This window comes from Diospyros lotus, chromosome 10 (genome assembly GCF_014633365.1).
Source record: "Diospyros lotus cultivar Yz01 chromosome 10, ASM1463336v1, whole genome shotgun sequence".
Taxonomy (NCBI): domain Eukaryota; kingdom Viridiplantae; phylum Streptophyta; class Magnoliopsida; order Ericales; family Ebenaceae; genus Diospyros; species Diospyros lotus.
In genome coordinates this window covers 27,935,228-27,950,594 of record NC_068347.1, presented here as the reverse complement: position 1 = coordinate 27,950,594, position 15,367 = coordinate 27,935,228, and the positions used below count along the sequence as shown (strand labels likewise).

Sequence of the window (15,367 nt, the reverse complement as noted above, 5' to 3'; positions counted from 1 at the left end):
TATAAAAATTTATCTCCCTAAAAATTATAAAAAGAAATTGATTACTATAAAACTTATACTTGAGGTATTGTACACATTTGCATATGCATGCTTTATTTTCTCTTCGCATCTAAGTATCTTCGGTCAACCTAAACTATGGACCAGTTGATCAAAGTAATGCATAAAGTATGTATTTATATGCGTGTAATTTAGGTCGACCAAAGTTTATCTTCAGTTGACCGAATTTGGCTATAAAATTGGCTTCCATCTTTAGTCGACTGATAAGTCGACTGAATGTTTTGGCTTAAGTCACTAATTAACTTAAGTCGATTAAAGATTATCTTCAATCTACTTAAAGCAACCAGATTGTCGACATTTGATCTTCAATTGATCTTCAATTGATTGAAGTTAACAATCATCTTTGTCTATTCTTTCATATTTCATGCATGCCAAGAGGTACATTTCATGGTATAGGTGTCAAAGGGGCCGGCCCGAGTCGGCCCACCGGCTTTTTAAACTAGCCAGGCCGGGGCCGAGCCCTTTTGTCATTGATAGGGCCCGGCCCGGCCCGGCCCACGGCCCCCCTACAAAGGGGCCGGGCCGGGCCAGCCCTTGGGCTAGAGGGCCGGGTCGGGCCCTTAGCCCACATGAGCTAGTGGGCCGGGCCCTTTTTTTCTTTTTTTTAAATAAATTTTTTAAAAATAATACATATAATATATACATATATAAATATCAAAATAATACATATATAAAAATTAATTTGTTTCTTTTTAAAATATTTTCTATCTTAATTCTTAAGTTTTAAATATTATTTCATTATTTTATATTTCAAAATTCTATATGCCTTATAATTTTTCTTGTGAATTGATATGAAAAATAATGTACATATAAAAAGGAGAATGTTTATTTATAATTTAAATATATAAAAAATTTAACTTAAAAATTTTAAATAAATTAATTGATGGTTATTATTTATATATATTGCGAAATTAAATTTTTTAGTATCCAATATCAATAATTACTAAAGAATAACAAAATTAAAAAACAAATGAGTAAGGGCTTTACTGGCCCATAAGGGCCTCATGGGCCCGGCTCATAAGGGCCCAACGGGCCACGGGCCGGGCCGTGGGCCCAATTTCTTTGGCCCAGCCTGGCCCCCCAATGAGGGCCGGGCTCGGCCCGGCCCGTATGAACAGTAACGGGCTGGGCCAAAGCCCCGCCCGTCACGGGCTGGGTCGCCCGGCCCTTTTGACACCTCTATTTCATGATCATGCTTTTCTCTGTACCTTATTACTTAGACTTGACATTCTCATGTATAAAGATAAGTTTCTTTTTATAAATAAAGTTACTTTTAGTTAACTTTTTGAATATTCTAATTTGCTCTAACACATATATTATTTTTTGTCTCCATAAAGTTTATGTTCAATTATGCTTCAAGTTGTCTCCTATCTTTATCAATTTGACATTATGTACAACGTACTTTCATGTTTATATTGATCCCAACAACTGCTAAAAAAATTAAAGATAAAATTGATGTAAATTCAAATATACATTTAGTTTTTCACTCTCTCCATGTGCCCATAATTCTCTTTTAAAGGTTACTATATATGTAGAATTAGTTGTTGATATGAAAATATACAGAGAACAAACTTTGAAAAGTATTCAAGTGTTGGCGAACAATTTCCTGTTATTGCTGATTACTTGTTTGATTAAAACTCTTAGTTGTAAGTTTGTTGTTTACTCACTATATGTAAGAGGATTGTATGTGCTAATGGCCCTGTTTGTTGCAACTTAAAAGTTGCAACTTTTAGCTTCTAGTTTCAAAAAAGTTGGGATGTAGTGTTTGTTTTAGCTTATAGAATTCTAACTTATAGCTTCTACTAACTTTTAGAAAGGGTAGAAGTTGGCTTTTTCAAAACTGGGGTACCCCAATTTTTACAATTTCTACTTAAATAATTACATTTTTATAACAATTTTGCCATTATTTTTAGCAAAGAATTACTATCTTGTCTACGCAATCATGGGTTTTTCTTTTCTACCGTCATTTTCATTTTCAAATCTCTTCATCTCTCTCGTCATCTTCCTCTCTCTATACTTTAATTAATTTTTTTATAACACTTGAAACTTATACATATACACTAATTAATTTTTAAATTATCATTCTATAACTACTAAGGGTATTATGGACAATTATACAAAAATAAGTTATTTTACAACTTATGGTATCAAACAGCATAGCTACTTAACTACAACTTTTAAGAAGTTGCAGCAAACAGGTTCACAACTTATTTTAAGTTTTAGAATCTATAATCTAAGAAGTTATAAACTATAATTTCTTTAATTAAGCTACAACAAGCGGGGCCAATGTAAGCTAGTGTTTATTTTTGCTTAGACAATGAATTTTTTATTGATTCTAGTTCCAATTAAAAGTTAGAGTTATTATCTCCCAAGTGGAACCTCAAGATTAGTCTTGAGAGAGAGAATTAGGCTCTTTATAGAGATGAACCTCTATAAAATTCTTCGATGTCTTGTGTACATTTACTATAATTTTAAATTGAAAGATTACATTAAAAAGATTTTGCAACATAGATTAATATTTAAATATTTTTGAAAAATCCAATTCACCTCTCTCTTAGCTATTTATCTGGACACCAACTCTTAAAAGCTCATAATAATAGGTTACAAAATAATGTAAGTTTAAAAAATTATTTAAAATTAAAAAAAAAAATCAATTATAAAAGACGAAATCTCTAACTAATTACTTCCTTAAAACATAACAAATTAGTTGATAAAAGCTTACATCGAAGAAAATTTTGAGAAAAAAGTTAGGTAGTTAAAACTAAAATTGGTATTGATTTTTTTTTTTAAAAATAAAAGAATAACAGTATAAATTAAGGAGATTTAATTAATTAATGATAATTAACTATTTCTTGGTAATTTGATATAAGTTATGTACACTACTTATTAGTGGTAGAAATTTATTTGTGAATTGGTTATCCTCTTACAAATGGACCGTGGTGGAGGGGACTTAGCAGACAAAGAAGAGAGAATTTCGCGAGAACATGGAGAGGATTTATTAAACAAACAAATTATATCCTTAAAATTTTTAACCGCTCATCTAGTCTCTACAAAATCACACCACACACAGTTTAACGTCCCTCTATCCTAATTATAGAACCCTTAAATTTTCATCCTTCTATATATAACATCTAGTACTCCTCCAACCCATTGGGAATCAAATCACATCGATCCAGCAGCATAGATAGATATAGAACATTAATTCAAGATGAACAAACTTCTAGTGCCCGGAGTTGGCGTCCTCGTGGTGGCCGTCGTCATCGGCGTCCTTGCCAATACAAGCAATCAAAACGTAGCTGATTCCGCCTCCACCAGCGACGGCGACGAGGCGCTGGCCTCCACCACCAGGTCTCTATATAGTCTATGTATATTTTTGTTACGTATATATACATATATATATATTGCTTGCTTTGAACAATTAATTAATGATATATTAGTACGTAGATGATCTCATCTTTTAACTCACTCTCTCTCTGTGCACCTGCTATAATTAACAAGGACGCTGGCGGCGATTTGCTCGGTGACTAACCACAAGCAGAAATGCGTGGACAGCCTTAGCGCCGTGGCCAAGAACGAGAGCGCCGTGCCGAGTGACTTCATCCAAGCGGCCATCCAGTTAACCATCACCGAAATTAAAGCGGCGCTCAATGGAACCTCGGAGATTGGGAAATCCGCGAATGATTCTCTGAACAAGATGGCTTTCGACGACTGCAAGGAGCTGATGGACTACGCCATCATGGAGCTCCAAGCTTCGTTTTCCATGGTGGGCGACAGCGATATCCACACCGTCGCCCGCCGCGAGGCGGAGCTGAGGAACTGGCTGAGCGCCGTGATCACGTACCAGCAGACGTGCATGGACGGGTTTACGCAGCCGGAGCTGAAGAGCGCGATGTCGGACGGGCTGCTCAACGCCACGGCGCTCACCAGCAATGCCTTGTCCATTGTTTCGGCCATTTCAGAGATCATGCTCGCTTTCAACATCCCGTGGAATTCCACCTTTCGGAACCTTCAGGAACTTGGCCACGACGGAGACGATGACGAGTATCCTTCCTGGTTCTCGAGCAACGACCGGAAACTGGTGGAGGCTAGTAGGAACGGAGTCAACCCGAAGCCGAATGCGGTGGTGGCGAAGGACGGGAGCGGGCAGTACAAGACCATCTCCGCGGCGCTGGCGGCCGCGCCCAAGAATTCCAAAGACAGACACGTTATCTACGTGAAGGCAGGGATTTATGATGAGTATATTATCATGGAAAAAGATCTGACGAACATCTTCATGTATGGAGATGGGCCGAGGAAGACGATGGTGACAGGAAACAAGAGCAATCGTGGAGGCTACTCCACCTGGAAGACAGCCACATTCAGTGAGTCTCTCTCTTTAATTTTCCGCTTAATATATATATAAAATTCTCGATTCTCATATTATTCTTGCATATGTATATATATGTGTGTGCGTGTGCAGGTGTAATTGGGACCGGCTTCATATGCAAATCAATGGGATTCCAGAACACAGCGGGGCCGGAAGGACACCAGGCGGTGGCTCTCCGAGTCCAGTCCGATATGTCGGCGTTCTACAACTGTAGAATGGACGGCTACCAAGACACGCTCTACGCCCAAGTCCACCGCCAATTCTACCGGAATTGCGTCATATCCGGCACAGTTGACTTCATCTTCGGCGACAGCGCCACCGTCATCCAAAACTCGTTGATCATCGTCAGGAAACCAATGGACAACCAGCAGACCACGGTGACAGCGCACGGAAGAGAAGAAGCCAACCAACCCAGCGGGTTCGTCATCCAGAACTGTCGGATCGTCCCCGAGGAAAAGCTCTTCCCAGTAAGGTTCAAAATCCCAACATACCTCGGCCGACCATGGAAGCAGTATTCGAGGACCGTGATCATGGAGTCGACGCTAGCGGATTTCATCCAGCCGGCAGGGTGGCTGCCGTGGAGCGGTAACTTCGCCCTCGACACTCTCTACTACGCCGAGTACGCGAACCGCGGCCCAGGCTCCCCCACTGACAAGAGGGTGAATTGGAAGGGTTACAGAGTGCTCAAGGACCGGAACGAGGCCCAAAAATTCACCGCCGCGGAGTTCATCCAGGCCAAACAATGGCTGCCGATGACCGGAGCAAATTACTTCCTTGGCTTCAAACCTTGATCAAGGTGATCAGATGGATGAAGATTGCTGGAGAGCTCCGATGAAGCTACGGTTTGCAGGGATGAGAGGATGGATTTAGAGGGCCATCCCCATCCCCGTCCTCCCGCCTGGTACTACACTAAGCTGTCGGACTCGCACGCCATTTTTCCGTTTAAAAATATTCTTTCTCCACTGTTGAAGAAATAAAATCTCACACAATTGTGGCATGGACATTGACATCATGCCATGTTTTTAGGTTAATTAGATGGATTTTGAACTATTTTACAGCCAGTACTACTAATCGCCTTGATAATAATAATAATAATTCCATTATTATGATCGATCGATTACCACTCAATTCTGTCATCTATTCCCATTTTTACTATTTACAACTCTTAATCTTAGATTGTTTGTACTTCAAAAACTAAAGAACAGAATTTGTATATTTTCCGTTTAACTGAACTCGTTTTTCAGGATTCTATTTCCATGATAAAAGTTAAGAAGTATTTGCATAATAAATTTGTAATGCATTTCAATTGACCATTTTTACAAACGCTTTTGTAAACTACGGCAGTTTCCGGGCTAAAGCAACTCCTTCGTCTGCTCCCGACTGCCGGCCGGCCGACGACGCGCCTCGCCCAGATCATTCGCCAACTTCTCACATAACTGCAACCACCACAAGTTCCAATGTATGTATGTGTTAGTCAGCAGCAAATTAATATCAGCCACACCCACGAACCCAGAACATTTATTTTTTTATTTTAACAACACGGCGTCAACATAATGTTATATGTCTTGGTGTCCCGGTCAATGATTTCTTGTCCCATTTTAGGGTTTGGGTGAAGTTTGTAAATACATTTATGCAATCATGTTTCTCACTTACCAAACTCCTCACTGACAATGTAAATTGTTAAGAATGAGATTTTCTGATTTAAATATATTCTTTAAGGTTCTTACGGTCATCTTTTAAAGAAAAAGATTACTGTATTTTTTTTTACATACATACTCCTTTTATTAATAAAGGCAAATAAATTACCTCCAGACTCCATGATTTGGAGCTTTTGCGATTAGATTCCTATCTAATTATACCACCAAACCACAAAAAAATGGCTCAAATCACAAAGGATTTGATCATAAAATAATTTATCAGGAAACAGAAACACAAAAGAGACCTGTCGATAAACATTAGAATCTCCATAGGATTTTCTCAATTCAACGACATACAACGACGTGCTTATCTCAAACACCTGCACAATTAGAGGTAAAGTACATGGTCATTATATGTGCAAGTAGACACTGTTAAGAGCTTGAGTTGAGTGAAATTCATAGGCAGTTGGAAAAAGGTTACTTACTTCTGCTGCTACCGAGAGGCTGCCGGGGCTCTTCTGGCCTCTCTGTTCTTGCATCAGCTTCACCTTAAGCTAAAAAGACGGACGCAATCACATTACAGTATTACAAGTAAAAGTGGCATGGCACCAAAACTTAGGATGCCAATTCTTAGACTGCACGGCCTCGTCTATTCAATAAATTTGGCCTATTTGAGCGGATATCAACCTAATTTTTTTCATCGAAATGGGTATAGACAAAAAAAAAAAAAAACCCACACGAGAATCAGAGCATGGGTGGGGGGACACGTATAAAATCCCTGATCCAGTACATGCATTAATCAATATATGTGTGTGTGTATTTTGCTTGGGATAATGTTGTGCATAAAGCATATAAGGCCGGCTCAAGTGACCTAATCTAAGTCCAGGCTAATTGTTGGCTACTAGTTAGGCCTACCTATCTTGTTAGGCAGCTAGTTAGTAACTATAATTTAACTTAACCCAAAAAAAAGAAAGAAAGAAAGAAAAAAACCTCCTAACCTGCAGTAACCTCAAATTTTGATTGAAAATTTAACATAAAAATTGATTAAATGAGTTCTTTTTAATTTAAATTGAATGAGTATGGATATTCAATGGGCACATCCATTATCCAAACAAGGACAGGGAATTAAGTAATATTATTTGATGGGTTCGGCCATTATGAATGGGAGAAGGTGCACCCAATTTATATTCGGTCTATTACCTTTCCTACCAAAACATGGTTGAATGACTGAAAAGAGCATGTGAAACTTCCTAAATCATTGTCATGATAAAATGTTGTGCACGGAGAAGATTGATTTTGAGTGATCCTAGAGATCTCGAAAGAACTAACCGTTCCATTTTTCTTCTGGACTTGAAATCCCATCTGAGTTACGGTATCCTGAATCCTCTCGAGAAGTTCTTTTGGGGAAAGTTTGGATGTAAACCTGATTTTCCTTTGAGAAATATCCTGAAAGGACACCAGCAAAATTAGTTCATTTTGCCATATATCATACTTTCTAAAGAATTCATAAACATTATTCTGACACGCACCTCTTTCTCAAAGAAGCCAGAGAGATCTAGACTTGATAACATTCCAATCAGCTGAAATGCATTGATAAGGGTAGCTGATTCTGGGCTCTTCTCTTCTTCGGGTGGCTATGCTCAAGAGACAAAATCCTATCATTGTGGCATACAGAGACAGTGAAACATAACCAACAAAGATCGAAAAACTACGGTTTCCAGACTCATACCAGTTGATGCATTTTAAAGGCTTCATCATCCATATATGAATTTTCCTCTTCATCATCCAGACTAGCAGGGCAATAGTCTTGCTTGAACCATTCATTTTCTTTGATCTCCGCCATTGACATCCGCGAGGCGGGGTTGGGATCAAGAATCCTCCGTATCAGGTTTCGTACTCCTGGAGATAGCCACTTTGGTATCTGTACATCGCCTTTTACAATCTGATCAAATCCCTTGAAAAGATTAGTTTGAAACTTGTTGAAATCAATACAGAGGTGGTTTAAGGTAAAGTTGGTTTCTTTTTTTCTGTACCTTCTGATATACAACTACCAGATTTCGGTCATCAAATGGCAGATAGCCTGTGAGAATTACATACAAGATGACACCACATGACCAGGTATCAGAGGTGGCACCATCATAGCCCCTATTAGCAAGGATCTCTGGTGCAACATAGTTTGGACTTCCGCACGTTGTATGCAGCAGCCCATCATCCTAATGGCAAGGTAGAATTTGTGGGGATGAGTATCACTTCACTGAATAAGTGCCTTATAATCTAGCCAAAAAAAAAGAATAAGTGCCCTGTAAGCAATAAGTTATTCTACGTGACATGTACCCTAAATTGTTGAGGTAATGCACTGAGACCAAAATCAGTGATCTTTATGTTTCCCTTTGCATCAACGAGTATGTTTTCAAGCTGCATTTCAAGATGAATGTTAGTAGGACAATGACAAGTGAGAAATCTTAAAAAAAGCAGTAAATTTCACTTGGATCTTGTGGTTAGCCATTTTTAAATCGATTCCTTGTGATTTATTCTTTTAGAGACCCCCTATCCCCCATCATTTAGTCAGTAGTCCAAATGAGTTGTTTTTTATGTTGAATTTAAATTACAAAAACTAAAGCAACTCAAGGGACCCAAAATATCAAAAGTAAACCATAAGGATCCAACTGGGGCTATTGACTCAACGGATGAGGATCTTTGGGAGTAAAAAAGAAACTACGGACTTTCAACACTAATAGTAAACCACACTGGGTATGTATGAAAATAGCCTAAACAATAGAGTCCGAGTGAAATTTACCATAAAAAATGCCTATATATGTGAAAAACAAAAAACAAATGACCTTGAGATCCCGGTGGTAGACACCTTTGTTGTGACAATAGCTAACTCCGTCGATCAACTGCTGGAAGAGTTTCCTTCCTTCGGCCTCCGAGAGCTTTCCTTTGTAAGCCTGTACACCATAACGAGCAGCATGAAAGTATCAGAGCGGAGATGAGAGTCTAAATCAGGCCTCAAAAGCACAAGGAACTATCTAGAAGGAAGCTTTTGTCATGGTAAAGTTTCCTTACAATTCTATCAAACAGTTCTCCACCAGTCACATATTCTAGAACCATGTATATCTTGGTCTTGCTTGCCATTACCTGATCATTTGTCATAAGGAAGTGAGAAACAAAATCATTGGTTTCAGTATGCAGTAACCTATTTCTAATTTTACATCTTTATTCGGGGAAAGCATCATTAGTCATAGAAATTTTTTACCAATGTTGTTTTCCTTTCTGGAGTGGCAAATTAAGTTCCCTAGGATCTGAACAGAAAATATATTATTCTTATGGAAAAAAAAAAAAAAGAAGCATTGATCCTTCACTTAGAATTGTGAACATGTTAGAATCGTTAACATATGACGAGATCTTATATGATATTATAATATATAGAACATCTATACTCTAATTATAAGGTCAACATTTTTGGAATAAAAAATACACTTATCACTAAATATTTCATGTCTCAGTGAATGCTAAAAGTGCCAACTTGGTGTATAGTAATGGTAAGATTACAAATGGTATGGATTCAAATTGTGATAGATTCTCTGCAAAGCAATCTAAAGTTACGTACAAAAACCCTTGTAAAATGGAGAATTTTATGCATTAGAAATGCCCTTTTTCGGTTCCCCGATATCAATACTATATATGTAAGTTCTTTTGCATGTTGCTAAATAAAGAAAGAGGTGCTAGAGCTAATTCAAATAGTCCAGACAGCGTTCTAGCAATAATTTGACATCCTACAAGGCTACAAGGTATTTGCTATTAATCTTTCTTAAAGCCATGGAATTCAGATAAGATTGGTTATCAACCACAAGATTTAATGACATTTTTGGGATTTGCAGGCTGATTGGGAAGTGGAAGGGGCACTCTTATTTATTATAAAGGTAATGTTTATTATAATTCGTTAGTAAAAATATTTTGTTTTTAGGTAAAATACACTTATTATATTGCATTTTTAGCTTAAAAATACTTCTATTAGTTGTTAATAAATACATAGCATTTATTTATTAATAAAATTATTTTTAAACTAAAAACAAAATATAATAAATACACATTATCTAAAAATAAAATACATTATTACACCGCAACCATTACCCTTCACACAAATAATTAACAATATCCTTAATATAATTATATTCTCAATCTCTTGACTCATTGCATAATTCTCATCCACCCCAACCATAATGTGGCAAGAAAAAGGGCCCACAAATTCTCTTTTTACTCAAAAGGGCGCAACAATTGTAATAATACTGTAAATAGCCAATAGCCAGTATCAGAATCAAATCATACAGTTTTTCAAATTTGATGTAGCATCATCAGTGTTATTGGCTTACCATTGATAATACTTTTTATTGAATAAGGAACCTAGTTATATTGTTGAAGGATAATATATAACGTGCAACAAGAAAGGTAATGATACGTAAGTATATATTTTTTATATAAATTTTATATAATATAATATAATGAATTTACTAATCTTTATATATATAAAAGTAGGATAGTTTGCAAAAGAATTTTCCCCCCCAAAACTTGTAATTATATTAAAGTAAATAAAATATATAATAATTAGAATTTATTTGGTTTTAATAATATATAAAAAATCTGTACAAATATTAGTTTTCCTTGAAATAGTTGTGATAGTTGTGATGGCGGACTTAGGGGCCGCACAGCATATTCTAATGAAGCCTAAGTGAAGCAAAGAACTAATTGACAGCCACTTTATTATAAAATAAAGAAAATAACCTTTCCAGCTCCACCACAAGCTTCTCCGATGCTTTTTTTAGAAAATAAAAATATCATAAGAAAGGCATGTGGTGTTTATGATTTCAAAATTTGACTTTTGATCATAGAACTAGATAAATCCATAGATGATAATTATTAATTAAATTAACTTCAGATTTTGATTTAAAATTTTTTCCCCCAAAACCCAGATTTAATAAGTAAAAAATTCTTTTCATTTATTTCAAAAGTAAATGAAAATATTGGATTAGGGTTTTCTGTAAGCTCTCTATTTCAAATCTTTTTGGCATTGAAAATGTAAAATAAAACTAAGCATTCTATAAAGAGCATTTCAAAACCGAGTCACTGAAAAACAGGTCTTAATTTATTGATCTTTCTAATTTTTTTAAAAGATAAACAAGCATTTTTTAAAAAATCTCACATCTTTGAGGAAAGAAGAGAATAGCTTCTATAAATGATTTCATTCAAGAAAAAAATATTAAAATATAATTGTGATACCACATTATTTACTAATGTGTGTTTTCATGGACCCATTAAATATTAAAATAACATAATAAAAATATTTTTATAATCATAAATCATACTAATGAATATTTTTATAATGGATTCGGCCCCTCTCGCGTTACTAGTAAAGGTCATGTCACTTTAATATCAGTGTTTAATTAAGAATTAAGGACCCAAACTCTATTCTTAATCAAAAACTAATAATATTAAAGTAATATAACTTCTTATAATAATATTAATAACACGAGAAGAATGGGATCATTTTATAATCCCATGAAAACATCGTTTCTCGTAAAATTATTCCACTGGGAGAATATGCCTTTAACGGTTGCGTGAGAATATCGCATCATAAAAGACTTCTTCTATCTGTTTGTGATTGGTGTAGCGTGTGAAAGTAAAGAATTAGGTCAGCTGCTGTGCGTACCTCGTGTAGCCCGACGACGTTTGCGTGTTTGAGCAACTTCAAGGTGCCAATCTCTCTCTTTATCTGCAATTCAAAGAGCCAAAATTTCATCTACAAACTCAATAATGAATAGTGAAAAGAAAAAAAACCGTATCCAAAGTTCATACAGCTCAATGATTTAGCCTTTTCCGTTATCTTTGAAGGTCTTCTACAATCATACAACTCAATAATTGGTTATCGGGAAGTGAGACCCATACGCAAAATTCACACCACAGCTCATTTGAATTTAGGGCATATTTTTATAGTTTATTTTTAATATTTTGAATTCTTTATTTTTATAATTTATGTGTTTTTAATAATCCTTTTCATTTGCTTACGAGATCAAGTAACCTCCTATTAGATTTATAAAAACGAGGAGATGTTTAAACAATAAATAAATGAAAGTTAAAATAATAAAATTAAGCAGGATATAGTATTATGAAAATAAGCCAAAAACCTTCAATTATATATTAGCTGAATTGATGAGATTCAGAGTTTAAGACCTCAAATTTACAATGTTGGCAACCTACGACTACAAGTGGTAAACAACTAATAAATGTTGACAAACCAAGTAACAAGAAAACCTTTGGAAACCGGCAGAGCGAACCCCTTTGTCACGTTGAGTGAGGACACAGACAGGGCAACGTATTCGCATGAATATGTGCCGAAATTTTGGGCAATTCATATCGGAATCTCTCGAAAGGTTTTTCAGTTTTCAAAAATCATGTTAAAACTTTTAACAAAGAACACCAGGTGAAAAATACAGTTCTATGTACCAAAAACAAACTAGTACGAACGACTCAAATTGCTCGTTTGGTTGGGCATAGGATTGATCTGTTAGTGTTAAGCACAAAAATTGATTTACAATAGAACTCTTGCTCTTGTTCTACTCGTATACTTCAATCTTTTCGCGCGACTTGAATGCACATGAACGAAAGGAAATCAACAAGAAACTTCAAACAGAAAACAAACAGCCGTACGTAGACGACGAGAAGTGGAATATATGTATAGCAGTGAACCTGATCGGCGATATTTTGGAGATGAACGATCCTGTCCTTCTCAAGGATCTTGAGAGCAAAGCACTGGCCGGAATCGAGGTGCCTGGCGAGCTTGACCTTGCCGAAATTGCCTTCACCGAGGGTCCGCCCAATCTCGTACTTCCCCAATCGCATTCCCTCCTCCTCCTTCCCTCCCTCCTTCTTCTTGTTCCAACCAATTCCCACCATCTGACACCCCGTGAAAATCGAAATCACAACCTCCCCGCCGTTGGCGCCGCAGCTCTGGCTTCTCCGGGACTCGCCTAGGCAGCAGCGTTGTCGAGAAATCGTTCCAATATAAGTACGAAGGGAGCAGGGAGAGGGAAAACCACGCAAACAAGTTACAGAAACGTCGCTTGGCGCGGCCTATTTTATTTTATACTGCATCAAACCTATCATATGTGGACGCGTGTAGATGACAAAAAATATTGAATTATATTATATATATATTTATATATATATATATATTAAATTTAAGGCTGATAAATTATTGTTTTGTAGTTATAGAAATATGATTATTTATTATTTAAAGATTTTTAATGTTATATAAATATGCTGTATTATCAATAGAATTGAATTGGATGGGTGCATATTTTATTTTTAAATATTAAAAATATAGTAATATAAGATATTTAATCAGAAGTGATAGTCTACTATTTGAATATAATTTATCATTTTGCTAATATATGGATAATTTTTTGATTTGTAATTTAAATATTTAATCATGAATTTTATTTTTACCTTTATGATATATTTGTATTAGTATTATTTTGTAAATTTTTAATTGCACTTTTAAATCCTTTAAACTTTATATGATAAATTTTATTTTTAAAAATTGTTATCTCATACTTTTAATTAAATATTATAAAAAATACATTCAGATTGCACTAGGATCCAATGGTTAGAATATTAGTTTTTATATATATATATATATATATGTATACACACACATTTGTGGCGTGAGGAGTGGGGAAAGCGCGGGGTGATATAGCATCCAATAGATACAGCCATGCAGATGCAGGACCACCACTTTGTTAAAAGAATTTTGTACCAAAGTTTTAAGTAAGACGAAAACAAAAACATTTTTGAATACTAATTATTATGGTAATTTTAACTTCTTTCATTAAGAGAAGAGTAGGCTAAATTTTGGGACAAGAGTTTAGTCTTACAGCGATCCCTCTTTTTTTTCTAAACCAAAAAAATAATAATAATAATATCGTTTTGATAAATTTATTAACAACTTTAAATTTTAAACTAATAGAAGAGACGATAATTTGATAACTTGAATTTTTTATTAAAAATTTATTTATTTATAAGAACAATTATCGCCTTAGAAGACATAATAATCAGGTCTAGTCTTTGTTTTGATATGTATGCACGTATGATCTATCACCACCGGGCGGCAGTGCCAGTCAGGCTGAGGCAGCAAACCAACATGCCGAATAGTTCAGAAAACAAACCCTAACCACATATATCGTACACACAGACAGACGCCATAGCCTTATAATAAAAATCTCCTACAGTCGTGCTCCGGCCAGGTGGGTCGGTTACATTTAGTGTGCTGATGTGGGTGCATGTGGTTGGGGACTGCAACCGACCAAATGGGCACGGGCATTGCCTCTGTCACGGGCAGATTTCATTTTCAGACTGCGTAGTTTGGTGCGTGCGGCTGATTGCAGCCACGAAAACAAACAGATTAAATACTTTTAATTCTATACTATACTTTAATCAGGTCAAGGCTCAAGCCAGCCCCCCCCCCCCCCCCCCCCCCAAACCAAGTAAAAAGATGAAGAAGAGGCCCGTTTTATTTTTTCTTAATTTCTTTATACATATATATATTTTCCTAAAGTATTTAAACGTTATTTATGTGGTCGAAGTCATCAAAGTCTCCTAACTTCACGAGACTCAACTCAAATCAACTCAAGTTGCCAACCGCCAACAACTCCCTCAAGTCTCACCTGATCAGTGATCACTCCCAAAAAGTTCCAAGAACTAAAGTAAAGGTTGCCAACAACTATAACAAGACTGACTAAAAGAAAAGATGAACGCCTCTTCTGAGTTTTACAAAACCAATACAAACAACCAAACATTATTTCCTGTAATGGCCTTTAAAATAATCAAACAAACAGAAAGTAACAAACAGGAAGCACCCTTATAAACTAGGAAACTGAATTCAAATTAACTTAGGAAAGCCATAAACTTTAATAATAATAATAATAATAATAATAATAATAATAATAATAATAATAATAATAATAATAATAATAATAATAATAATAATAATAATAATAATAATAATAATAATAATAATAATAATAATAATAATAATAATAATAATAATAATAATAATAATAATAATAATAATAATAATAATAATAATAATAATAATAATAATAATAATAATAATAATAATAATAATAATAATAATAATAATAATAATAATAATAATAATAATAATAATAATAATAATAATAATAATAATAATAATAATAATAATAATAATAATAATAATAATAATAATAATAATAATAATAATAATAATAAT

The 15,367-nt window shown here is 35.2% G+C and overlaps 2 protein-coding genes across 2 annotated transcripts; one reads left to right on the top strand and one right to left on the bottom strand.

Annotated features, from left to right (window-relative positions):
- The first annotated feature begins 3,265 nt into the window (after positions 1–3,265).
- On the top strand, positions 3,266–5,487 carry LOC127811212 (pectinesterase-like). Its single transcript, XM_052350920.1, has 3 exons — positions 3,266–3,405; positions 3,556–4,418; positions 4,517–5,487. The coding sequence occupies exons 1-3, from the start codon at positions 3,266–3,268 to the stop codon at positions 5,212–5,214; spliced, it is 1,701 nt and encodes a 566-aa protein (XP_052206880.1). The 3' UTR covers positions 5,215–5,487.
- Positions 5,488–5,618: 131 nt separating this feature from the next.
- LOC127812257 (CBL-interacting serine/threonine-protein kinase 1-like) lies at positions 5,619–13,154 on the bottom strand. Its single transcript, XM_052352645.1, has 12 exons — positions 12,805–13,154; positions 11,768–11,830; positions 9,127–9,198; positions 8,901–9,008; positions 8,395–8,475; positions 8,094–8,273; positions 7,790–8,002; positions 7,590–7,694; positions 7,390–7,506; positions 6,546–6,614; positions 6,366–6,440; positions 5,619–5,859 (listed from the first exon to the last, which is right to left on the bottom strand). Exons 1-12 carry the CDS (start codon positions 13,009–13,011, stop codon positions 5,776–5,778), a joined length of 1,374 nt encoding a protein of 457 aa, XP_052208605.1. The 5' UTR covers positions 13,012–13,154; the 3' UTR covers positions 5,619–5,775.
- Between the last annotated feature and the right edge of the window lie 2,213 nt (positions 13,155–15,367).